The sequence below is a fragment of the Oncorhynchus masou genome, chromosome 13 (assembly GCF_036934945.1).
Source record: "Oncorhynchus masou masou isolate Uvic2021 chromosome 13, UVic_Omas_1.1, whole genome shotgun sequence".
Classification (NCBI taxonomy): Eukaryota; Metazoa; Chordata; class Actinopteri; order Salmoniformes; family Salmonidae; genus Oncorhynchus; species Oncorhynchus masou.
Window position 1 is genome coordinate 40448975 of NC_088224.1, and position 26249 is coordinate 40475223.

Sequence of the window (26249 nt, forward strand, 5' to 3'; positions counted from 1 at the left end):
TTTTCCTCTAAACATAACGATGGTCATTATGGCCAAACAGTTCTATTTTTGTTTCAACAGACCAGAGGATATTTCTCCATACAGTACGATCTTTGTCCCCATGTGCAGTTGCAAACCGTAGTCTGGCTTTTTTATGGCAGTTTTGGAGCAGTGGTTTCTTCCTCGCTGAGCAGCCATTCAGGTTATGTCGATATTGGACTTGTTTACTGTGGATATAGATACTTTTGTACCTGTTTCCTCCAGCATTTTCATAAGGTCCTTGTTGTTCTGGGATTGATTTGCACTTTTAGCACCAAAATACGTTCATCTCTAGGAGACAGAACACGATCTTTTCCTGAGCAGTATGATGGCTGAGTGGTCCCATGGTGTTTATACTTGCATACTTTTGTTTGTACAGATGAATGTGGTACCTTCAGACATTTGGAAATTGCTCCAAAGGATGAACCAGACTTGTGGAGGTCTACAATTCTTTTTCTGAGGTCTTGGCTGATTTCTTTTGATTTCCCCATGATGTCAAGCAAAGAGGCACTGAGTTTGAAGGTAGGCATTGAAATACATCCACAGGTACACCTCCAGTTGACAAAAATTATGTCAATTAGCCTATCAGAAGCTTCTAAAGCCATGACATCCTTTTCTGGAATTTTCCAAGCTTTTTAAAGGCACAGTCAACTTAGTGTATGTAAACTTCTGACTCACTGGAATTGTGATACAGTGAATTAGTGAAATAATCTGTCTGTAAACAACTGTTGGAAAAATCAAATGTCCTAAACGACTTGCCAAAAATATAGTTAGTTTACAAGAAATTTGTGGAGTGGTTGAAAACTGGTTTTAATGACTCCCACCTAAGTATAATGTAAACTTCCGATTTCAACTGTTTATCTTTATTTGTATCTTTTTATATATTTTTTCCTCGCATATCTTTTTAAAATATTTTTCTTCACCCCAATTTCAACATACTCTCCTGCAACTCGCCTCACCCAATGTGATATGGATCTGCTTTTTTCTTTACTTTAGAACCGGAACCCCCGACAGAGGCTAGCCAGCTAACTAGCTACTAGCTAGTAGTTAGCTAACCACTGCTAGCGGTCATCAGCTAACCTTTAGCCAGGACAACTCCTGCCTGTCTGTACAGCGTGTTTCAACCCAGAGCTTAATGGACTCCTTTTTCTCCATATCACCGGATTCCTACCGCAAACTCTGAACCTCTTCACCTGGATCATCGCAGCTAGCTAGCTGCTCTCTGATTGGTTTCTCCTGGCTAACGTCTCTGTCCCGAAGCAAGCACCTATTAGCCTGGAGCTAGCCTATGCTAGGCCCATCTCCCGGCTAGCTGAAGAGGTCCATCAGCCACTCCTTGGGCTACAATACCTATTTTGCCAATTGGCATGGACCCCTTTTATTGCCGATACGGAGCCCTGCCGATCCATTGCGACTGGACTACCGACGTAATCTGCCAGATTTTTTTTTCAACAGGCTCCTTTGTCACGACGTCCCCTGAATACCCATCTGCTAGCCTGCTAGCTGGGGCCCGCTAGCTGTCTAGAGCATACCGGCCTGTTAGCTGAAGTGGTCCATCAGTCAATTTCTTGGGCTACTATACCTATTTTGCCAATTAGCCTGGACCCTTTTACTACACGGACCCCTGCTGATCCATCACGACTGGTCTGCTGACGTAACCGTACGAGGGGGCTACAACAACAGACTTCTTCCGTCGCAACTTCCCTCTAAGGCCCTTCTGATAGCCTGCTATCCTCAGCCCGCTAGCTGTCTGACCCCAAATCCGAAAACATAGGCACCCTCATAGATATCATCCTAACCAATCTGCCCTCCAAATACACCTCTGCTGTCTTCAACCAGGATCTCAGCGATCACTGCCTAATTGCTTGCATCCGTAATGGATCTGCGGTAAAACGACCACCCCTCATGACTGTCAAACGCTCCCTAAAACACTTCAGCAAGCAGGCCTTTCTAATCGACCTGGCACGGGTATCCTGGAAGGATATTGATCTCATTCCGTCAGTAGAAAATACCTGGTTATTCTTTAAAAGTGCTTCCTCACAATCTTAAATAAGCATGCCCCATTAACTTTTTTTTAACCAGGAACAGATATAGCCCGTGGTTCACTCCAGACCTGGCTGCCCTTGACCAGCGCAACAACATCCTCTGCCGTACAGCAATAGCATCAAATAGCCCCTGCGATATACAACATTTCAGGGAGGTCAGGAACCAATATACACAGACAGTTAGTAAAGCAAAGGCTAGCATTTTCAAATAGAAAATTGCATCCTGCAGCACAAACTCCAAAAAGTTCTGGGACACTGTAAAGTCCATGGAGAATAAGAGCACCTCCTCCCAGCTGCCCACTGCACTTAAGGCTAGGAAACACTGTCACCAATGATAAATCCAAAATATTTGAGAATTTAATTAAGCGTTTTTCTACGGCTGGCCATGCTTTCTACCTCACCACCCCTACCCTGGTCAACAGCACTGCACCTCCCACAGCAACTTGCCCAAGCCTCCCCATTTCTTCTTCACCTAAATCCAGATAGCTGATGTTCTGAAAGAGGTGCAAAACCTGGACCTCTACAAATCTGCAGGGATAGACAATCTGGACCCCTCTCTTTCTAAAATTATCAGCCAAAATTGTTGCAAGCCCTATTACTAGCCTGTTCAATCTCTCTTTCATATCGTCTGAGATCCCAAAGATTGGAAAGCTGCCGCGGTCATCTCCCTCTTCAAAGGGGTAGACACTCTAGACCCAAACTGCTACAGACCTATAGACCTATATCTATCCTACCCTGCGGTCTTCGAAAGCAAAGTTAACAAACAGAACACCAACCATTTCGAATCCCACCATACCTTCTCCGCTATGCAATCTGATTGCCGAGCTGGTCATGGGTGCACCTCAGCCACGCTCAACGATATCATAAAAGCCAACGATAAGAGACAATACTGTGCAGCTGTCTTCATCGACCTGGCCAAGGCTTTCGACTCTGTCAATCACCGCATTCTTATCGGCAGACTCAATAGCCTTGGCTTCTCAAATGACTGCCTCGCCTGGTTCACCAACTACTTCTCAGACAATGTTCAGTGTGTCAAATCGGAGGGCCTGTTGTCCGGACCTCTGGCAGTCTCTATGGGGGTGCCACAGGGTTCACTTCTCGGGCCGACTCTCCTTACGGTTCTCTGCTGCCAATGACTGGAACGAAATGCAAAAATCACTGAAGCTAGAGATCCATATCTCCCTCACTAACTTTAAGCACCAGCTGTCAGAGCAGCTCACAGATCACTGCACCTGTACATAGCCCATCTACTTGCACATTTATCTTCTGCCCATCTATCACTCCAGTGTTTAAATGCTAAATTGTAATTATTTTGCCACTATTGCCTATTAATTGCCTTACCTCCCTTATCGTACCTCATTTGCACACACTGTATATAGAATTTTTTTCTCTATTGTGTTATTGACTGTATGTTTGTTTATTCCATGTGTAAGTCTGTTTGTGTAAGTCCATGTGTAAGTTGTTTGTGTCGCACTGCTTTGCTTTATCTTGGCCAGGTCGCAGTTGTAAACGAGAACTTGTTCTCAACTAGCCTATCTGGTTAAATAAATGTGAACTTAAACAAATGTAACAATTACCTAAAAGTGACAAAAGCATGGATACATTTTTCAGCATAATTATTGGACAGAAAGTTTCAGATTTTTGTAATGTTACATAGATGGGAAAAAAGCTGTCCTTGGAAGAGTCTTGATATGTTCGTCAAAAGAGAAATCAGGGTAATGCAGAGGTCCTTCAGTTTTCTTGATGTACAACCATCAAGATTAATTGTCAGATTCAACACAAGATTTCTTTGTTTCTTGGGACCTAGAACAAGCATCTCTGTTTTGTCCGAGTTTAAAAGTAGAACATTTGCCACAATCCACTTATGTCTGAAACACAGGCTTCCAGGGAGGGCAATTCTGGGGCTTCACCATGTTTCATCGAAATGTTTCCAAATGACATCACCAAGAGGTAAAATATATAGTGAAAACAATAGTGGTCCTAAAACGGAGCCTTGAGGAACACCAACATTTACAGTTGATTCGTCAGAGGACAAACCATCCACAGAGACAACCTGATATCTTTCTGACAGACAAGATCTAAATCAGGCCAGAACTTGTCCGTGTAGACCAATTTGGGTTTCCAATTCCCTCCAAAAAAATATGGTGATCGATAGTATCAAAGCAGCACTAAGGTCTAGGAGCAAGAGGACAGATGCGGAGCCTCAGTCTGACGCCATTAAAAGGTAATTTACCACCTTCACAAGTGCAGTCTCGGTGCTATGATGAGGTCTAAAACCAGACTGAATTGTTTTGTATACATTGTTTGTGTAACGGTTTTCTTTAGTTGAAGGAGAGGTGGACCAAAACGCAGCGTGGTGGTTATTCATGGTACTTTAATTTAAGACTCTACACATGAACAGACTAACAAAACAATAAACGTGAAAACCTAAAACAGCCCTATCTGGTGCAAACACAAAGACAGGAACAATCACCCACAAACACACAGTGAAACCCAGGCTACCTAAGTATGATTCTCAATCAGAGACAACTAATGACACCTGCCTCTGATTGAGAACCATACTAGGCCGAAACATAGAAATACCCAAATCATAGAAAAACAAACATAGACTGCCCACCCCAACTCACGCCCTGACCATACTAAATAATGACAAAACAAAGGAAATAAAGGTCAGAACGTGACAGTTTGTCTTCAGGAAGGTAGTGAGTTGCTGCGCAACAGCTTTTTCTAACATTTTTGAGATGAATGGGAGATTCGATATAGGCCGATAGTTTTATAGCTTTATTACTGTCACTTTTAGTGAGTTTGGTACACACCCGGTGGATAGAGAGACCTTTATTATGTTTAACATAGGAGGTCCAAGCACAGGAAGCAGCTCTTTCAGTAGTTTAGTTGGAATAGGGTCCAGTATGCAGCTTGAAGGTTTAGAGGCCATGATTATTTTCATCAATATGTCAAGAGATATGATACTAAAAAACTTGAGTGTCTCCCTTGATCCTAGGTCCTGGCAGAGTTGTGCAGACTCAGGACAACTGAGCTTTGGAGGAATACGCAGATTTAAAGAGGAGTCTGTAATTTGCTTTCTATTGATCATGATCTTTTCCTAAAACAAGTTCATGAATTTATCACTGCTGAAGTGAAAGCCATCCTCTCTTGGGGAATGCTGCTTTTTCGTTAGCTTTGCGACAGTATCAAAATTACATTTTGGATTGTTCTTTTCCTCAATTAAGTTGAAAAGTAGGATGATCGATCAGCAGTGAGGGCTCTTCGATACTGCATGGTACTGTCTTTCCAAGCTAGTCTGAAGACTTCCAGTTTGGTGCAGCGCCATTTCCGTTTCCATTTTCTGGAAGCTCGCTTCAGAGCTCGGGTAATTTCTGTATACCAGGGAGCTAGTATCTTATGACAAATGTTTTCTGTTTTAAGGGGTGCGACTGCATCTAGGGTATTGCACAAAGTTAAATTGAGTTGCCCAGTTAGGTGGTTAACTGATTTTTGTACTCTGACGTCCTTGGATAGGTGGAGGGAGTCTGGAAGGGCATCTAGGAATCTTTGGGTTGTCCGGAATTTCTAGCACGACTTTTGATGATCCTTGGTTGGGGTCTGAGCAGAACATTTGTTGCGATTGCAAATGTAATAAAATGGTAATCCGATTGTCCAGGATTATGAGAAAAAAACATTAAGATCCACAACATTTATTTTACATGACAAAACTAGGCCCAGAGTATGACTGTGGCGGTGAGTAGGTTCTGAGTCATGTTGGACACTGAGTTGATGATGGTCCTGAAAGCCTTTTGGAGTGGGTCTGTGGACTTTTCCATGTGAATATTAAAGTCACCAAAAATTCAAATATTATCTGCCATGACTACAAGATCCGATAGGAATTCAGGGAACTCTGTGAGGAACGCTGAATATGGCCCAGGAGGCCTGTAAACAGTAGCTATAAAAAGGGATTGAATAGGCTGCATAGATTTCATGACTAGAAGCTCAAAAGACAAAAACGTTGTTTTTTTGTAAATGGAAATTTGCTATCATAAATGTTAGCAATGCGCGGGGATGCACAGGGGATATGGTCACTAGTGTAACCAGGAGATGAGGCCTCATTTAATACAGTAGATTCATCAGGCTTAAGCCATGTTTCAGTCAGGCCAATCACATCAAGATTATGATCAGTGATTAGTTCATTGACTATAACTGCCTTGGAAGTGAGGGATCTAACATTAAGTAGCCCTATTTTGGGCTAATCTCTTTCAATAATGTCAGGAATGGAGGAGGTCTTTATTCCAGTGAGATTGCTAAGGCGAACACCGCCATGTTTAATTTAGGTCGAGGCACAGACACAGTCTCAATGGGGATAGCTGAGCTGACTTCACTGACTGTGCTAGTGGTAGACTCCACTAAGCTGGCAGGCTGGCTAACAGCCTGCTGCCTGGCCTGTATCCTATCTCATTGTGGAGCTAGGGGAGTTCGAGCCCTGTGTATGCTCGTAGATAAGATGAGAGCATCCCTCCAGCTAGGATGGAGTCAGTCACTCCTCAACAGGCCAGGCTTGGTCCCAGAAAGAGGGCCAATTATCAAATTCTATATTTTGGGAGGGGCAGAAAACAGTTTTCAACCAGCGATTGAGTTGTGAGACTCTGCTGTAGAGCTCATCACTCCCACTAACTGGGAGGAGGGCAGAGACAATTACTCGATGCCGACACATCTTTCTAGCTGGTTAACACACTGAAGTTATGTTGCGCTTGGTGAGCTCTTGACTGTTTCATCCTAACATCGTTTTTGCCGACGTGGATAACAATATCCCTATACTCTCTACACTTGCCAGTTTTAGCTTTAGCCAGCACCATCTTCAGATTAGCCTTAACGTCGGTAGCCCTGCCCCCTGGTAAGCCATGTATGATTGCTGGATGATTCGTTTTAAGTCTAATACTGCGGATAATGGAGTCGCCAATGACTAGGGCTTTCAATTTGTCAGAGCTAATGGTGGGAGGCTTAGGCATCTCAGACCCCATAACGGGTGGAGGAGAGAGCATTATCTTGTTACAATATCCCTGTTACACCTAGAGAGTTTGTCATAGTCTTTGATGCTATTCCATCTGGAACTCTCATGTTGTTTAGAGGTGTAACCAGACCTCACCTTCTTGACCTTCCCTCGCTTAGTCCAGTTGACTCTCCAATAGGAGAAATGTGTTTCTCCTTGCTCCCTCAGAACAACAGATCTATACATACTTTATTTCAAGGGGACATTGTTTCCATTCCTTATTTCACAACTTACTGGAATACATTCATCAATGATATTTGTTGGAAAATACCTGCTCGTTAACAAGGTCAAAGAGGTCTCTTTCAGAATGATCCGTAAGTATTACCCTGCGAATCATTACCTGAAGAAACTCAAAAAAGACAACATTAACTGTACTTTTTGTGTTGAGCGTCCAGCAACAGTTTTGCAATTGTTTTGACATTGTCTACATGTAAAGAAAATATGGCAAGATATTCATATTCTTGATTACTTTTCTTATTAATGGGAGGATGTGCTGCTCTGTTTCCTTAACTATAATAAGGATAAATAAAAATTATTTTACATCATAAATCTAATTGTGCTAATGGAAAAATGTCATATTCATAAATGTGAATTCACTAATTAAAAACCACTCTTTCATGTTTTCTATAAGGAATTTGAGCAATACATTAAGACCATTCATTCTACATTATACTAATAAGAAAGCTGTTAAAACAATCAATGCGTGTGCATCTTTTAAGGTCTTTGTATAATCTGGAATTAGTTGTACCCCCTAGCATATGTTATCATTGTCTGTTTGTATACTTCTTGTATGTATAGAGATTTAACTGCAAAAAATAAAGAAAAATACATTTAAAAAAAAGTCTAGTGAGAACAGGTGTTTACTGCCATCTAATGTTTGATATCAATACAACACTCTTTTATCAGGGTGGGGTGGGAAGACAGCTGAGATTAAACCGAAAGTACGTTTGTTCTTATTCAGGTTCCATTTTGAGAGGATAGAGAAAAAATAATCTTGAGAGAAGAAAATAATAAAGTAAGTGATCTCCTTCAAATGTTGATATTTGGTTCCGTTGATAACCAAACACAATTTAACATCACTAAATATCATTATATTTGTATGGTCTATTTTTAGTTTAATTCTGTTTTTAAGCAATTTAAGCTATTGATGACAATAGCTGCAAATGCTATATAGGCATAAATAGCATGATTGATGATATACAGCATGAGTGATAAAGTATGGTCACATTTAATTTGCTTTGCTAAACCTACTCTTTGTGGAGTGACTTTGATAGCTACAGTAAATCTTTTTGTTATTAAATGGAGATCTCTCAACAATCATTCTCACAATATCACATTGGTAATAGTTAAGCAGGGTTAAAGCTGGATGGGAGACCAAAGTGTAGCTGATGTGGATACAACATTGAAGATCTAACGTTGTTTTAAAGTTACAAATTGAACATATTTTATACAAGGTTTGTCTGTGTTGTTAATACCCTCAATATGCCTTAGCTAGTCCTTTTATTCCACCCCCCACACATGCAGTGACCTCACCTGGCTTAAATGGTGCCTCCAGAGACAAAACCTCTCTCATCGCCACTCAATGCTGTCACGTTCTGACCTTTATTTCCTTTGTTTTGTCATTATTTAGTATGGTCAGGGCGTAAGTTGGGGTGGGCAGTCTATGTTTGTTTTTCTATGATTTGGGGATTTCTATGTTTCGGCCTAGTATGGTTCTCAATCAGAGGCAGGTGTCATTAGTTGTCTCTGATTGAGAATCATACTTAGGTAGCCTGGATTTCACTGTGTGTTTGTGGGTGTTTGTTTCCGTGTCTGTGTTTTTCCACCACACGTACTGTTTTGGGATTCGATGGAGCAGTGCACGGAAGGTTACAGGAGAATGAGGTTGGCGAAGCGAACACGGCGGGCAAGGAAGCTCGAGAGGCAGCCCCAAAAATGTATTGGGGGGGTGGCACACAGGAAGTATGGCGAAGCCAGGTAGGAGACCTGAGCCAACTTCCTGTGCTTACCGGAGGGCGAGAGAGACCGGGCAGGCACCATGTTATGCTGTGGAGCGCACGGTGTCCCCAGTGCAGGTGCATAGCCCGGTGCGGTACATACCAGCTCCGCATATCGGCCGGGCTAGAGTGGGCATCGAGCCAAGTGCCATGAAGCCGGCTCTACGCATCTGGTCTCCAGTGCGTCTCCTTGGGCCGGCTTACATGGCACCAGCCTTGCGCATGGTGTCCCCGGTTCGCCTGTATAGCCCAGTGCAGGCTAGTACACCGCGCCGCACTGGCAGGGCGACCGGGAGCATTCAACCAGGTAAGGTTGGGCAGGCTCGGTGCTCAAGAGCTCCAGTGCGCCTGCATGGTCCGGTCTATCCGGTGCCACCTCCACGCATCAGCCCTCCGGTGGCAGCTCCCCGCACTCGCCCTGAGGTGCGTGTCCTCGGCCCAGTACCACCAGTACCGGCACCACGCATTAGGCCTATAGTGCGTCCCGCCGGTCCAGCGCTGCTAGAGCCTTCCTCCTCTCCAGCGCAGCCGGAGTCTCCCGCCTGTCCGGCGCCGCCAGAGCTCCCGCCCCACAGTCCAGAGGCGCCAGAGCTCCTCAGTCCAGCGCTGCCAGAGCCTTCCTCCTCTCCAGCGCTGCCGGAGCCTTCCGCCTGTCCGGCGCTGCCGGAGCCTTCCGCCTGTCCGGCGCTGCCGGAGCCTTCCGCCTGTCTGGCGCTGCCGGAGCCTTCCGCCTGTCTGGCGCTGCCGGAGCCTCCCGCCTGTCCGGCGCTGCCAGAGCCACCCGCCTGTCCGGCGCTGCAGGAGCCTCAGCCCAGAGGCGCCAGAGCTTCCGCCCCTCTGTCCCGAGCTGCCCCTCTGTCCCGAGCTGCCCCTCAAGTCCAGCGGGATCATTTAGAAGGGTCGCCGTGGTTAGGAGGCCACAGAAGCGGACAATGGGGCGGACTAAGACTATGGTGAAGTGGGGGCCACGTCCAGCACCAGAGCCGCCACCACGGACAGATGCCCACCCAGACCCTCCCCTATAGGTTCAGGTTTTGCGGCCGGAGTCCGCACCTTGGGGGGGAGGGGGGTACTGTCACACCCTGACCATAGTTTGCTTTGTATGTTCTATGTTTTGTTTGGTCAGGGTGTGATCTGAGTGGGCATTCTATGTTGGCTGTCTTGTTTCTGTGTTTGGGCCTGATATGGTTCTCAATCAGAGGCAGGTGTTAGTCATTGTCTCTGATTGGGAGCTATATTTAGGTAGCCTGTTTTGTGGGTGATTGTTCCTGTCTTTGTGTTTGTTACACCAGATAGGGCTGTTTTCGGTTTTGCACGTTTCTTGTTTTTGTATATTGTTCATTTATCATCTTCATTAAAGATGTATCAAAGTAACCACGCTGCGTTTTGGTCCGCCTCTCCTTCGATAGAAGAATCCCGTTACAAATGCCTAGGTTTTCCTCCACTGTACTCACATCCTACCATACCCTTGTCTGTACATTATGCCTTGAATCTATTCTTTCCGCACCCAGAAATCTGCTCCTTTACTCTCTGTTCCGAATGCACTAGATGACCAGTTCTTATAGCCTTTAGCTGTACACTTACCCAACTCTGTTCCTCTGGTGATGTAGAGGTTAACCCAGGACTTTCCAGACACAAGTCTCTCACAGTTGCCGCTTGTTATAGACCCCCCTCAGCCCCCAGCTGTGCCCTGGACACCATATGTGACTTAATCGCCCCCACATCTACCTTCAGAGTTCGTACTGTTAGGTGACCTAAACTGGGACATGCTTAACACCCCAGCCGTCCGACAATCTCAGCTTGATGCCCTCAATCTCACACAAATGATCAAGGAACCTACCAGGTACAACCCTAAATCTGAAACCATGGGCACCATTTTAGATATCATCCTGACCAACTTGCCCTCTAAATACACCTCTGCTGTCTTCAACCAGGATCTCAGCGATCACTGCCTCATTGCCTGCGTGCGTAATGGGTCCGCGGTCATATGACCACCCCTCATCACTGTCAAATGCTCCCTAAAACACTTCAGCGAACAGGCCTTTCAAATCGACTTGCCCTGGGTAACCTGGAAGAATATTGACCTCATCCCGTCAGTAGAAGATGCCTGGTTACTCTTCAAAGGGGCTTTCCTCACCCTCTTAAATAAGCATGCCCCATTAAGAACTAAGAACAGATACAGTGCCTTGCGAAAGTATTCGCCCCCCTTGAACTTTGCGACCTTTTGCCACATTTCAGGCTTCAAACATAAAGATATAAAACTGTATTGTTTTGTGAAGAATCAACAACAAGTGGGACACAATCATGAAGTGGAACGACATTTATTGGATTTTTAAAACTTTTTTAACAAATCAAAAACTGAAAAATTGGACGTGCAAGATTATTCAGCCCCTTTACTTTCAGTGCAGCAAACTCTCTCCAGAAGTTCAGTGAGGATCTCTGAATGATCCAATGTTGACCTAAATGACTAATGATGATAAATACAATCCACCTGTGTGTAATCAAGTCTCAGTATAAATGCACCTGCACTGTGATAGTCTCAGAGGTCCGTTAAAAGCGCAGAGAGCATCATGAAGAACAAGGAACACACCAGGCAGGTCCGAGATACTGTTGTGAAGAAGTTTAAAGCCGGATTTGGATACAAAAAGATTTCCCAAGCTTTAAACATCCCAAGGAGCACTGTGCAAGCGATAATATTGAAATGGAAGGAGTATCAGACCACTGCAAATCTACCAAGACCTGGCCGTCCCTCTAAACTTTCAGCTAATACAAGGAGAAGACTGATCAGAGATGCAGCCAAGAGGCCCATGATCACTCTGGATGAACTGCAGAGATCTACAGCTGAGGTGGGAGACTCTGTCCATAGGACAACAATCAGTCGTATATTGCACAAATCTGGCCTTTATGGAAGAGTGGCAAGAAGAAAGCCATTTCTAAAAGATATCCATAAAAAAGTGTTGTTTAAAGTTTGCCACAAGCCACCTGGGAGACACACCAAACATGTGGAAGAAGGTGCTCTGGTCAGATGAAACCAAAATTGAACATTTTGGCAACAATGCAAAACGTTATGTTTGGCGTAAAAGCAACACAGCCCTTCACCCTGAACACACCATACCCACTGTCAAACATGGTGGTGGCAGCATCATGGTTTGGGCCTGCTTTTCTTCAGCAGGGACAGGGAAGATGGTTAAAATTGATGGGCAGATGGATGGAGCCAAATACAGGACCATTCTGGAAGAAAACCTGATGGAGTCTGCAAAAGACCTGAGACTGGGACTGAGATTTGTCTTCCAAAAAGACAATGATCCAAAACATAAAGCAAAATCTACAATGGAATGGTTCAAAAATAAACATATCCAGGTGTTAGAATGGCCAAGTCAAAGTCCAGACCTGAATCCAATCGAGAATCTGTGGAAAGAACTGAAAACTGCTGTTCACAAATGCTCTCCATCCAACCTCACTGAGCTTGAGCTGTTTTGCAAGTAGGAATGGGAAAAAATTTCAGTCTCTCGATGTGCAAAACTGATAGAGACATACCCCAAGCGACTTACAGCTGTAATCGCAGCAAAGGTGGCGCTACAAAGTATTAACTTAAGGGGGCTGAATAATTTTGCACGCCCAATTTTTCTGTTTTTGATTTGTTAAAAAAGTTTGAAATATCCAATAAATGTCGTTCCACTTCATGATTGTGTCCCACTTGTTGTTGATCCTTCACAAAAAAATACAGTTTTATATTTATATTTTGTTTGAAGCCTGAAATGTGGCAAAAGGTTGCAAAGTTCAAGGGGGCCGAATACTTTCGCAAGGCACTGTATAGCCCTTGGTTCACCCCAGATTTGAATGCCCTTGACAAGCACAAAAACATCCTGTGGCGTTCTGCATTAGCATCGAATATGCAACTTTTCTGGGACATCAGGAACCAATATACTCAGTCAGTTAGGAAAGCTAAGGCTAGCTTTTTCAAATAGAAATTTGCATCCTGTAGCACAAATTCCAAATGTTTTGGGACACTGTAAAGTCCATGGAGAATAAGAGCACCTCCTCCCAGAAGCCCACTGCACTGAAGATAGGAAACACTGTCACCACCGATAAATCCACAATAATCAATAGTTTCAAAAAACATTTTTCTAAGGCTGGCCATGCTTTCCACCTGGCTACCCCTACCCCGGCCAACATCTCAGCACCCCCTGCAGCAACTTGCCCAAGCATCCCCCGCATCTCTTTCACCCAAATCCAGATAGCTGATGTTCTGAAAGAGCTGCAAAATCTGGATCCATACAAATCAGCTGAGCAAGACAATCTGGACCCTCTCTTTCTAAAATTATCCACAGAAATTTTTGCAACCCCTGTTACTAGCCTATTCAACCTCTCTTTCTTATCGTATGAGATCCACAAAGATTTGAAAGCTGCCGTGGTCATCCCCATCTTCAAAGGGGGAGACACTTTAGACCCAAACTGTTATAGACCTATATCCATCCTGCCCTGCCTTTGTAAATTCTTCGATAGCCAAGTTAACAAACAGATCACTGACCATTTCGAATCCCGCCGTACCTTCTCCATTATGCAATCTGGTTTCCGAGCTGGTCATGGGTGCACCTCAGCCACGCTCAAGGTCCTAAATGATATCAGAACCGCCATCGATAAAAGACAATACTGTGCAGCCGTCTTCATCGACCTGGCCAAGGCTTTCGACTATGTCAATCACCGCATTCTTATCGGCAGACTCAATAGCCTTGGCTTCTCAAATGACTGCCGTGCCTGGTTCACCAACTACTTCTCAGACAGAGTTCAGTGTGTCAAATCGGAGGGCCTGTTGTCCGGACCTCTGGCAGTCTCTATGGGGGTGCCACAGGGTTCAATTCTCGGGCCGACTCTCTTCTCTGTATACATCAATGATGTCTGTCTTGCTGATATTGATTCTCTGATCCACCTCTATGCAGACAACACCAATTCTGTATATATCTGTGCTAACAACCCTCCAAACGAGCTTCAACGCCATACAACACTCCTTATGTGGCCTCCAACTGCTCTTAAATGCTAGTAAAATTAAGCGCATTCTCTTCAACCGATTGCTGCCCACACCCTCCCGCCCAACTAGCATCATTACTCTGGACGGTTCTGACTTACAATATGTGGATAACTACAAATACCTAGGTGTCTGGTTAGATTGTAAGCTCTCCTTCCAGACTCACATTAAGCATCTCCAATCCAAAATAAAATCTAGAATCGGCCTCCTATTTTGCAATAAAGCCTCCTTCACTCATGCTGCCAAATATACCCTCGTAAAACTGACTATCCTACCGATCCTTGACTTTGGCGATGTCATTTACAAAATAGCCTCCAACACTCTACTCAGGAAATTGGATGCAGTCTAACACAGTCCCATCCGTTTTGTCACCAAAGCCCCATATACTACCCACCACTGCGACTTGTATGCTCTCGTTGGCTGGCCCTCACTACATATTCGTCACCAAACCCACTGGCTACAGGTCATCTATAAGTCTTTGCTAGGTAAAGCCCCACCATAACTCAGCTCACTGGTCACCATAGCAACACCCACTTGTAACACGCACTCCAGCAGGTATATTTCACTGGTCATCCCCAATGCCAGTACTTAGTTTGGCCGCCTTTCCTTCCAGTTCTCTGCTGCCAATGACTGGAACGAATTGCAAAAACCTTTGAAGCTGGAGTTATATCCCCCTCTTTAACCATCAGCTGTCAGAGCAGCTTTTTTTATTAATCTTTATTTAACTAGGCAAGTCAGTTATGAACAAATTCTTATTTTCAATGATGGCCTAGTGGGTTAACTGCCTGTTCAGAACAATGGATTTGTACCTTGTCAGCTGGGGGATTTGAACTTGCAACCTTTTGGTTACTAGTCCAAGGCTCTAACCACTAGGCTACCCTGCTGCCCCAAGCTTACTGATCACTGTACCTGTACACAGCCAATCTGTAAATAGCACACACAACTACCTCATCCCCATATTATTACTTACCCTCTTGCTCTTTTGCACCCCAGTATCTCTACTTGCACATCATCATCTGTACATCTATCACTCCAGTGTTAATGCTAAATTGTAATTATTTTGCCTCTATGGCCTATTTATTACCTTACCTCCCTACTCTTCTGCATTTGCACACACTGTACATCGATTTTTCTAGTGTGTTATTGACTGTACATTTGTTTATGTGTAACTGTGTTGCTTTATCTTGGCCAGGTCGCAGTTGTAAATGAGAACGTGTTCTCAACTGGCCTACCTGGTTAAAAAAGGTGAAATATTAAAATTAAATTAGTAGTAGTAGAACTGCTATCTGCTTAGTTACTGACAGATATCAATTTTAAAAGAGGAAATAAATCAGTCGGCTTCCGTCTTATCAGTAAACATCTGGTAAAATGGCTGCGGAGCTTTGAAATAATAGGGTTTTATGCTCAAGGAAACCCACAGGTGTGCAAAGCCGTCATCAAGGCAAAGGGTGGCTACTTTGAAGAATCTCAAATATAAAACATGATCCCATATGTGTTATTTTATTCTACAATGTAGAAAATAGTACAAATAAAGAAAAACCCTTGAATGAGTAGGTGTGTCCAAACGTTTGACTGGTACCGTGTTCAGACACTTCACTCAGTACTTTTTTGAAGCACCTTTGGCAGCGATTACATAACCTTGAGTCTTCTTGGGTATGATGCTACAGGCTTGGCACACCTGTATTTGGGGAGTTTCTCCCATTCTTCTCTGCAGATCCTTAGAAGCTCCGTCTGGTTGGATGGGGACCGTCGCTGCACAGCTATTTTCTAGTCTCTCCAGAGATGTTCGATCAGGTTCAAGTCCGGGCTCTGGTGGGTCACACAAGGACATTCAGAGACTTGTTCCCAGTCTGAGGTCCTGAGTGCTCTGGAGCAGGTTTTCATCAAGTAACTCTCTGTACTTTGCTCAGTTCCCGATGGTACCACTACCATGCTTCACAGTAGGGATGGTGCCAGGTTTTCTTCAGACATGAAGTTTGGCATTCATGCCAAATAGTTCAATCTTGGATTCATCAGACCAGATAATCTTGTTCCTCATGGTCCAAGAGTCCTTTAGGTGCCTTTTGGCAAACTCCATGCGGGCTGTCATGTGCCTTTTACTGAGGAGAGGCTTCCGTCTGGCTACTCTACCATAAAGGCCTGATTGGTTGAGGGCTGCAGAGATGGTTGTCCTTCTGGACGTTTCTCCCATCTCCACAGAGGAACTCTGGAGCTCGGTCAGAGAGACCATCAGGTTCTTGGTCACCTCCCTGACCAAGGCCCTTCTCCCACGATTGCTCAGTTTGGCCAGGCGGCCAGCTCTACAAAGAGTCTTGGTGGTTCCAAACGTCTTCAATTTAAGAATGTTGGAGGCCACTGTGTTCTTGGGGACCTTTAAAAATGCAGAAATCTTTTGGTACCCTTCCCCAGATCTGTGCCCCGACACAATCCTGTCTCGGAGCTCTACGGATGATTCCTTCGACCTTATGGCTTGCTTTTTGCTCTGACGTGCTCTGTCAACTGTTGGACCTGATATAGACAGGTGTGTGCCTATCCAAATCACGTCCAATCAATTAAACTTACCACAGGTGGACTCCAATCAAGTTGTAGAAACATCTCAAGGGTGATCAGTGGAAACAGGAAGTACCTGAGCTCAGAGTCTCATAGCAAAGGGTCTGAACACTAATGTAAATAAGGTATTTCTGTGTTTTTATTTATAAAGCATTTGCAAACATTTCTAAAAACCTGTTTTCGCTTTGTCATTATGTGGTATTGTGTGTATATTGATGAGGATTTTTATTTTATTTTATCAATTTATTTTAGAGGCTGTAACGTAACAAAATGTGGGAAAAGTGTGGGGGTCAAAATACTTTCCGAATGCACTGTACAGTATATAGATTTGTGCATTCTCATGCAATTGGAACAGAGAAAATAGAATACAGTATTTCAGAAGAAATGGATACTTCAGGATTTTGGCACTGAGGACCTTTATCTACTTCCCGAGCGTCAGATGTTCTCTTGGATACCATTTATATCTCTCTGCAGGTAGCCTAGTGGTAAGAGTGTTGGGCCAGTAACTGATAGGCTGCTAATCAAATCCCTGAGCTGACAAGGTAAACATCTGCTGTTGTTTTTATTTGATGGGTATTTGTTTGCTCAAGGTAATATGTGTCATTATTTTCTGTTTGGTTCTGATCCAGACATTGTGTCTCTGTAGTCTTTACAGTACGAGTTTTGATCCAGGAAGTGTGTATCACTCTCCATTGTGTGTTTTCTACTGTAGGTCTGATGAGAGAGGAGGGGAGTGGGGCACTGACTCTAAAATGAGTCTCTCTGTTGACCGAGAGGAGGGGGGCACTGCCTCTAACAGGAATCTCTCTGGGGTACATGACACTAAAGCTACGAGGTAGGATGTGTGGTGTGTGTGTGTGTGTGTGTGTGTGTGTGTGTGTGTGTGTGTGTGTGTGTGTGTGTGTGTGTGTGTGTGTGTGTGTGTGTGTGTGTGTGTGTGTGTGTGTGTGTGTGTGTGTGTGTGTGTGTGTGTGTGTGTGTGTGTGTGCAATTTAAAGAGTGACAAAATTGTTTCACATTTTCGTTAGGCAAAATATATTAGAGACTGAAAGTATGTCTCTGTTGTGTTAAAGCCCAATCCATCAGGAGGGACCCAACTCCCCTGTATGCACCTGTGTGTCCATGAAATGTGACCAATCTATGGATCTACCTCTCACGTTTAAAGAGGGAAACCTTCCTACTGAAAAAAGGCAAGAAGCCATTGGACTTGGTCAATGTCAATTTGGCCGAAATGTCAACTTGGTCAATTCGTCTACAACACTTTAAACCCAGAACTCAAGTCTTGTGTAATTAGTCAGATGCTGGATTAAGTTTGGGGTCCATACGTGTTAAGAGAACAGAGAGAACTATAAAAGTGAACTGGAACAAAGAGAGAGAAAATGCAACAAAATACCTCTGTGTTTTTTATATTTATGTTCCATGTTATACATCTGATTGAAGAATGAGGAGTTTTGTGCTTTTGTCAGGATCGAACATCAGAGACCTGCCTCCCCTGTACCCAGCTGTGTGTCCATGAAGAGTGACAAATCTATGAATCCACCTATCATGTTCAGAGAAGGAGAAGTTTCCATTGAACAAAGGTATGCTTTATTAATAGAACATAGAGTAGATAATGAACATGATATTTTCCATGTCATACTGATTGTCCTTTGTCTTGATGTTTCCTGCCAACCGGATGAGTCTCAGTGAGTACAACAAACTGACTGGTTTTCTTTGTGCTTTTGTCAGGATAAAGCAGCAGAGACTAGACTCACCTGTACCCAGCTGCGTGTCCATGAAGAATGACCTGTCTATGGAACCACCTCTCACATTTAAAGAGGAAAACATTTCTACTGTAGAAAGGTAAGAACCAGTATGACTTGGTTGATGTTAATTTGGACAAAATGTCAACTTTGTCACTGTGTTAAAAACACTACTGATTTATTGTTGCTCATTGGAGTATTTTGCTACAGATACTACTACCAAAGGTGTACTATATTAAAGTTGCTCTGGTCTCTTTGCATTTTTGTCAGGGTCCAGCAGGAGAGACCAGCCATCACGGCACCCAGCTGTGTGTCTATGAAGAGTGACCAGTCTATGGATCCACCTTTAAGGTTCAGAGATGGAGTTGTTTCCGAACAAATGTGAGATATCATTGTTTTACAGATTCATGTAATGATATGCTGACAGTACGAGGCTTGGCCACATCACACCGTTGCAATTAATGAATGCATACCCTCTTATGTGTTATTGCTTCTGTGTGCATGCTGAATGTACAGATGTAAGCTCATGTTTTGTCCACAGAGCCCAACAGGAGATATCAAGACAGTTCAAGACAGTGCTGAGCTCAGATCTCCCTGAAGGCTTTGAGATGAACCAGAAGGAGCTTGCTGACACACTGGAGAAAAGTAAGAGCTGTCTGCCTTCACTGTTGATTGCTCCATTATGGGGGATGTAGAAAAGCTGTACATAGCATTATAACTCAAGTATGTGTTGTGTGCATTCATTTAACTTGTAAAGAAAACATTCATGCATTTATACAGGCAGTTAAGAGGGGATATGATTACATTTGACTCATTCATAACACAATACTATGTGGACCTGTCACCTCGATAAGTTGACTCGGCAGGTGAAAGAGGAGACTCGAGGCCATGCTGGGCCAAAGTAACACATTTCATCCTGGATTTTTTCTGGATGCATGCATTTACATTCGATATGCAAGATACAAGAGCAAGTTACATCTTAGATGCAAGGGCGTAGTGGCAAATGCATAGTACAAAAGGACCATGGACTGTGTTTTACTGACGCAGAAAGTTACAGAGTGGGATCTCTGGGATTTGTTTTGTTTTGACCAAAGATATGTATGTTTAACTCCATTCTTCCAATTTTGAATATCCTCTGTGCTTCTTGTTTATTCAGGTGAGCTTGCTTTGATTTGCCAACGGGAACTCAAATCTAATCTAAAGACGAAATATCAAAGTGCATTTGAGGGTATTGCTAAGCAAGGGAACCCAACACTTCTCAATAAGATCTACACAGAACTCTACATCACAAAGGGTGGAAATGGAGAGGTCAATAACGAACATGAGGTAAGACAAATGGAGACAACAACCAGGAAACAAGCAAGACCAGAGACGGCAATCAAATGTAATGACATCTTCAAACCTTTACCTGGACAAGACAGACCTATCAGAACTGTGCTGACAAAGGGAGTCGCCGGCATTGGAAAAACAGTCTCTGTGCAGAAGTACATTCTGGACTGGGCTGAAGGAAAAGCAAATCAGGATGTCCAATTTGTATTTTCACTTCCTTTTCGGGAGCTGAATTTGATGAAAGGAGAAAAACACAGTTTGTTTGAACTTCTCGATCACTTCTCAATGGAAACAAAAAAATCAAGAATCTCCAACTTTGACAAGTACAAAGTTCTGTTCATCTTTGATGGTCTGGATGAGTGCCGACTGCCCCTGGACTTCAAGAGGAACAAGAGCTGTTGTGATGTCACAGAGTCGACCTCAGTGGATATGCTGCTGACAAACCTCATCAAGGGAAATCTGCTGCCCTCTGCTCTTCTCTGGATAACTACTAGACCTGCAGCAGCCAATCAGATCCCTTCAGGATGTGTTGACCAGGTTACAGAGGTGCGAGGGTTTAATGATCCACAAAAAGAGGAATACTTTAGAAAGAGATTTAGTGATAAGAACTTGGCCAGTAGAATCATCTCACACATGAAGTCATCAAGGAGCCTCTACATCATGTGCCACATACCAGTCTTCTGTTGGATCTCTGCCAAAGTTCTGGAGAAAATGGGTGAAGAAGGGAGAGAGTTGCCCCAGACTCTAACTGAGATGTGCACACACTTCCTGGTATTTCAGACCAAACAGACAAATGAAAAGTATCTTGCGAAAGAAGAGACAGGTCCACACTGGAATAAAACAAGCATTCTGTCACTGGGAAAACTGGCTTTTCAACAGCTTGTGAAAGGCAATCTAATTTTCTATGAAGAAGACCTGAAAGAGTGTGGCATTGATGTCAGGGAAGCCTCAGTGTACTCAGGAGTATGCACACAGCTCTTCAGAGAGGAGTGTGGGCTGTACCAGGTCAAGGTGTTCTGCTTTGTGCATCTGAGCATTCAGGAGTTTCTGGCTGCTGTATATGTGTTTCTCAGATTCAGCAATGACAATGAGAATCTAATAGCCAAACCACAGTTAATCTTCAAACCATTTTGGTTCAGAAAAACACCTGCAATTGACTTCCACAAGAGTGCTGTGGATAAAGCCTTGGAGAGTGCGGGTGGACACCTTGATCTTTTCCTCCGCTTCCTTCTGGGCCTCTCACTGGAGTCAAATCATAAGCACTTACGAGGTCTACTGACAAAGACAATAAGCAACCCACAGAGCCATGAGGAAACAGTCATGTACATCAAGGAGAAGATCAGGGAGAATCCCTCTCCAGAGAGGTGCATCAATCTGTTCCACTGTCTGAACGAACTGAATGACCATTCTCTAGTGAAGGAGATCCAAAGTTACCTGAGCTCGGGAAATGTCTCCAGTGAAAACCTCTCACCGGCACAGTGGTCAGCTCTGGCCTTTGTGTTGCTGACTTCAGAAGAGGATCTGGAGGTGTTTGACCTGAAGAAATACTCCAAATCAGAGGAAGGTCTTCTGAGGCTGCTGCCAGTTGTCAAAGCATCCAGAACAGCTCTGTGAGTACATATTGTATAATGACATTTAAGTATTATTCATTAGATATTCCATTTAGAAAAAATATGCACTATTGAACAACATATGGAATAATACATTGATGTTTGCATCAGTATACCAAGATGACCATACAATTCTAGGAGACGGAAGATGAATCTATATGTGGAGAGAATAAACCAAATACCATTCTACTTCTACACTACTCGTGTTAAATGAACACTGTCTTTGTGTAATCATGATGATCTCTCTGTCAGGCTGTCAGACTGTGGAGTCACAGAGGAAGGTTGTGCTTCTCTGGCCTCAGCTCTGAAGTCAAACCCCTCACACCTGAGAGAGATGGATCTGAGTAACAATGACCTGAAGGATTCAGGAGTGAAGATGCTCTCTGCTGGACTGCAGGATCCACAATGTAAACTGGAGACTCTGAGGTCCGTATTCCTATGTTTAGTCAACTTGTGATAACTGTTCACTGGATCCACATGTGTTTATCAGGCTTAAATTGTTTAATTTGTCTCTATGCTCCAGCATTTTGGATTTAAGATATTAGGCAACAGTACAGAATAACACTTTTAGGGGAATTTCAGACATACAGTGGGGCAAAAAAGTATTTAGTCAGCCACCAATTGTGCAATTTCTCCCACTTAAAAAGATGAGAGAGGCCTGTAATTTTCATCATAGGTACACTTTTTTGCCCCACTGTATCTATCTTACCATTTAGACATAAAATATCTTTATTATGTATCTCCCCCCGATTATAAGATGTCACAAGTATTTGGACAAATTCACTTTTGGTATATTGCAGTAGTCAAAAGTGTAGTATTTCATCCCATATTCCTTGCACTCTGTGACTACATCAAGCTTGTGACTCTGCAAACTTGTTGGATGCATTTGCAGTTTGTTTTGGTTGCGTTTTGGATTATGTTTTGCCGAATAGAAACCGAATGGTGAATAATGTCTTGTGTCACTTTTATTGTGATTAAGAATGTAAGATGTTCTGAACACTTCTACATTCATGTGGATGCTACCATGATTATGGATAAACATGAATGAATAATGATTAATGATGTATGACAAAGTTACAGAGGCACAAATGTCTGAGGTGAGCATGTTTTGTTTTAGCCTCTAACTTCTCACGCATTATTATTCATGATTCATTCATTATTTTTCTAAATCATGGCATTATTTGAATTCATTTAGTAGTGTTAAGAAACAAATTTACTCCATTCATCATTCAGTTAGGTTAAACATATCCCAAAACACAACCAAAACAAACTGCAAATGCATACAATGAGATAGTATAGTCACAAGCTAAACTTGACTACTTTAATACATACTACAAGTTCATTTGTCCAATACTTACAGTGGCTTGTTTTTCCTATTTTGTTGCCTTACAACCTGGAATTAAAATGGATTTTATGGGGGGTTTGTATCGTTTGATTTACACAACATACCTACCACTTTGAAGATGATAAAAAAAAATTCATTGTGAAACAAACAAGAAATAATACAAGAAAAATAGAACTTGAATGTGCAGAACCCCCCCCCCCCCCAAAAAAAAGTCAATACTTTCTAGAGCCACCTTTTGCAGCAATTACAAGTCTCTTGGTGTATGTCTCCATAAGCTTAGCACATCTAGCCACTAGGATTCTTCAAGCCAAAACTGCCCCAGCTCCTTCAAGTTGGATGGGTTCCTGCTGGTGTACAGCAATCTTTAAGTCATACCACAGATTCTCAATTGGATTGAGGTCTGGGCTTTGACTAGGCCATTCCAATACATTTAAATGTTTCCCCTTAAACCGCTTGGACTGTTTACTCCAGGGCTGCCCAACCCTCTTCCCGGAGATCTACATTCCTGTGGGTTTTCAGTCCAACCCTAATTTAACACACCTGATTCTACTTATTAGCTGCTCAACAAGACCTTCACTAGCTGAATCAGATACACTAAATTAGGGTTGGACTGACAACTTACAGTACAGTAGATCTCCAGGAATGGGGTTGGGCAGCCCTTGTTTACTCAATACAATCTCAATCTGATACCTCACCTTCTTTCTTTTTGACTGATACTGCTTTTTAAACTAGTCTGGTCAGTCTACTCAAATATTTGTAATATACTTTTTTCTCTCTACAGCAATACTTGAATAATTGTACATTTTTAATAATGATACATCCATATTAATAGATATGGAAGGTTTAGGGACAGTGATACATCTGAAAAGGTTGAAAACAATATAATGCCACTTCACCACCAAAAAATACCAAAGTGATTTTGAAATGATTTAAAACTATTTGCAGGCTGTCAGGCTGTCTGGTCACGGAGGAAGGCTGTGCTTCTCTGGTCTCAGCTCTGAGGTTAAACCCCTCACACCTGAGAGAGCTTGACCTGAGCTACAATCACCCAGGATACTCAGGAGTCAGACTGCTCTCTGCTCGACTGGAGGATCCACACTGCAGACTGGAGAGACTCAAGTATGTAGAGGATTTATGTCAATCCATGTTCATATCAGACATGTTTGAGTTATCAAGCTAGTTATCATCATCATTTACTGTAAGCCAAAGATTCTTACCACCACTTCGAAGCAGTTTGTGTGTGTGTGTGTGTGTGTGTGTGTGTGTGTGTGTGTGTGTGTGTGTGTGCGCGCGTGTGCGTGTGTGCGCGCGTGTGTGTGTGTGTGTGTGTGTGTGTGTGTGTGTGTGTGCGTGCGCGCGTGTGCGTGCTTACACATGTATCACTCAATGACTGTCTGTTCTTCTGCTCACCCCTACAGTGTGGATCATGGTGGAGAACACACAATCAAACCTGGGCTTAGAAAATGTGAGTGTTGACCGTTGTGAAGAATATGCCTATAAATAAGTCTTTTTTATCACTTTGGTGCTATTTTCACAAGTATGTGGTACATTTTCACAACTCTCAAACTCTACAAGACTCAAAACAGGTCATCAAGAAGGAAGGTGTTTCAAAACTCTAAGCACTTCAATTGACAACACAAAATCATATTCCCTTTTACACCAAACGTAATCAGTGTTTCACTGCGAAATACATGTTTCACATTGCAACACATGTTCATATAAAGTAATTGCCTTTCACAATTAAATGTGCACATTGCTTTTAATATGATTCTCTTCTCTTTTGCTAAAATACATTTTACTATTACTTAATCCGACTGCTCTTAATTGATGATCACTTAAACGTTTGGTAAACCTATAGATTTGACATGGGCAGTGCAAGTGTATTGATGATATGTACAGTACTGAAGCATACTACATTCAAAGGGCAATTTTTAAACATGTATCTTACAGTTTGTTCTATTGGATTAACTGGTTGTTAAAATAGCTAAATTGAGAGGATATCATTATGTTTTGGTGATTAAATCAATGTACTCATTATATTTCACAGTACATTTATATTTTGGATCAATTGTTGTGTGGTGAAAGATGTGAAAGATGTCTACAACAAAATGCATGCACATTGAAAGGTTTTGAATGTAAGACTGGCTTTGTTACAAGTGTTACTAGTTTAGTCATTGAGAGTACGTCATTGAGAGTGAGAAAAATGTGTGTGTGTGTGTGTGTGTGTGTGTGTGTGTGTGTGTGTGTGTGTGTGTGTGTGTGTGTGTGTGTGTGTGTGTGTGTGTGTGTGTGTGTGTGTGTGTGTGTGTGTGTGTGTGTGTGTGTTCATGTGTGCAACCATGTTTGAGTGTGTGTAATTACTGGGAATAAGTGTGTTTGACATGACCATATTTAACATATGATCATTCAACACGTCTCAAGTTACCTTGACTGTGCCTTTTTTAATACCTAGAAACATTGACTTTAAATGTGTGAAAAGTGAGTTAACATTCTAATGTGAATGATGATCATTTGAAAATATTGTGTCTTGTTCCCATCCCTCAGATGCGTTTGAGCTCAAACTGGACCCAAACACATCACACAGAAACCTCTCTTGGTCTGAGGTGAATAGAAAGGTGACATGTGGGAATGGGAGTCAGCCGTATCCTGATCACCCAGAGAGATTTCAGGACCGTCCACAGGTGCTGTGTAGAGAGGGTCTGTCTGGGCGCTGTTACTGGGAGGTAGAGTGGAGTGGGAAATGGGTTATGATAGGAGTTGCATATAAAGGAATCAGCAGGAGAGGACAACATAATGACTGTGTGCTTGGAGCCAATGACAAGTCCTGGTGTCTGTTCTGCTCTGATAAACATTACAATGCCAGGCACAATAATGAGAGAACTGTCACCTCCTCCGGCTCCCACAGAGTAGGAGTATATCTGGACTGGGTGGCCGGCACGCTGTCCTTCTACATGTATGGTATCTCCACTGATACACTGATCCACCTGCACACATTCCACACCACATTCACTGAGCCCCTTTATCCTGGGTTTGGGGTCAGTTGGTCCAAATCCTCAGTTTCTCTGTGTCAGATAGCCTCCTGAAGTCACACTCCTATTGAAACACAACTGGGTGACATGATGGGTTATTCTTCACTCAAATATAAAAAAAAAGAAAAAAAAGTCATTGAAAAAAAAAAAAGTCATGCAGAAAAAAAGTCATTCTGATTAGCTGGGCCTTGCTCTCCAGTGGGTGGGCCTATGCCCTCCCTCCAGGCCCACTGTTAGCCGTGCCCCTGCCCAGTCATGTGAAATCCATAGATTAGAGTTTATGAATTTATTTCAATTGGCTGATTTCCTTATATCATCTGTAACTTAGTAAAATCATTGAAATTGTTGCATGTTGTGTTTTGTTTTATATATATAGTATACATTTTTTGGAATTCGTATGATATGTTATGAATCTAATTCGTACAATATTATGCGAATTTGTGGTGCTTACGATCCCGGACTGCATCTTTAACAGATGATAATTAGATATGTAAATAGATGACAGAATTTTTCTGTT

The 26249-nt window shown here is 42.9% G+C and overlaps 1 protein-coding gene across 2 annotated transcripts; it reads left to right on the plus strand.

Annotated features, from left to right (window-relative positions):
* Positions 1 to 8049: 8049 nt before the first annotated feature.
* Positions 8050 to 25905, plus strand: LOC135552314 (NLR family CARD domain-containing protein 3-like). 2 transcript variants are annotated; one of them, XM_064983865.1, is made up of 12 exons: positions 8050 to 8119; positions 17390 to 17512; positions 17751 to 17867; positions 18144 to 18257; positions 18406 to 18519; positions 18690 to 18800; positions 18961 to 19064; positions 19576 to 21358; positions 21611 to 21784; positions 23649 to 23822; positions 24122 to 24168; positions 25248 to 25905. In XM_064983865.1, exons 2-12 carry the CDS (start codon positions 17430 to 17432, stop codon positions 25784 to 25786), a joined length of 3360 nt encoding a protein of 1119 aa, XP_064839937.1. In that variant the 5' UTR covers positions 8050 to 8119; positions 17390 to 17429; the 3' UTR covers positions 25787 to 25905. The 2 variants fall into 2 exon arrangements, with proteins under 2 accessions (XP_064839937.1, XP_064839938.1); XM_064983866.1 differs by lacking the exon at positions 17751 to 17867.
* The last annotated feature ends 344 nt before the right edge of the window (positions 25906 to 26249 follow it).

What these genes read in the sequence shown, in the direction of transcription:
- LOC135552314 (XM_064983865.1), top strand. Translation starts at nt 17,430, where the DNA reads ATGAGTCTCTCTGTTGACCGAGAGGAGGGGGGCACTGCCTCTAACAGG. An exon ending in AACATTTCTACTGTAGAAAG is followed by an intron (nt 18,520 to 18,689) that starts GTAAGAACCAGT and finishes CATTTTTGTCAG; the next exon opens with GGTCCAGCAGGAGAGACCAG. An exon ending in GGAGTTGTTTCCGAACAAAT is followed by an intron (nt 18,801 to 18,960) that starts GTGAGATATCAT and finishes TTTTGTCCACAG; the next exon opens with AGCCCAACAGGAGATATCAA.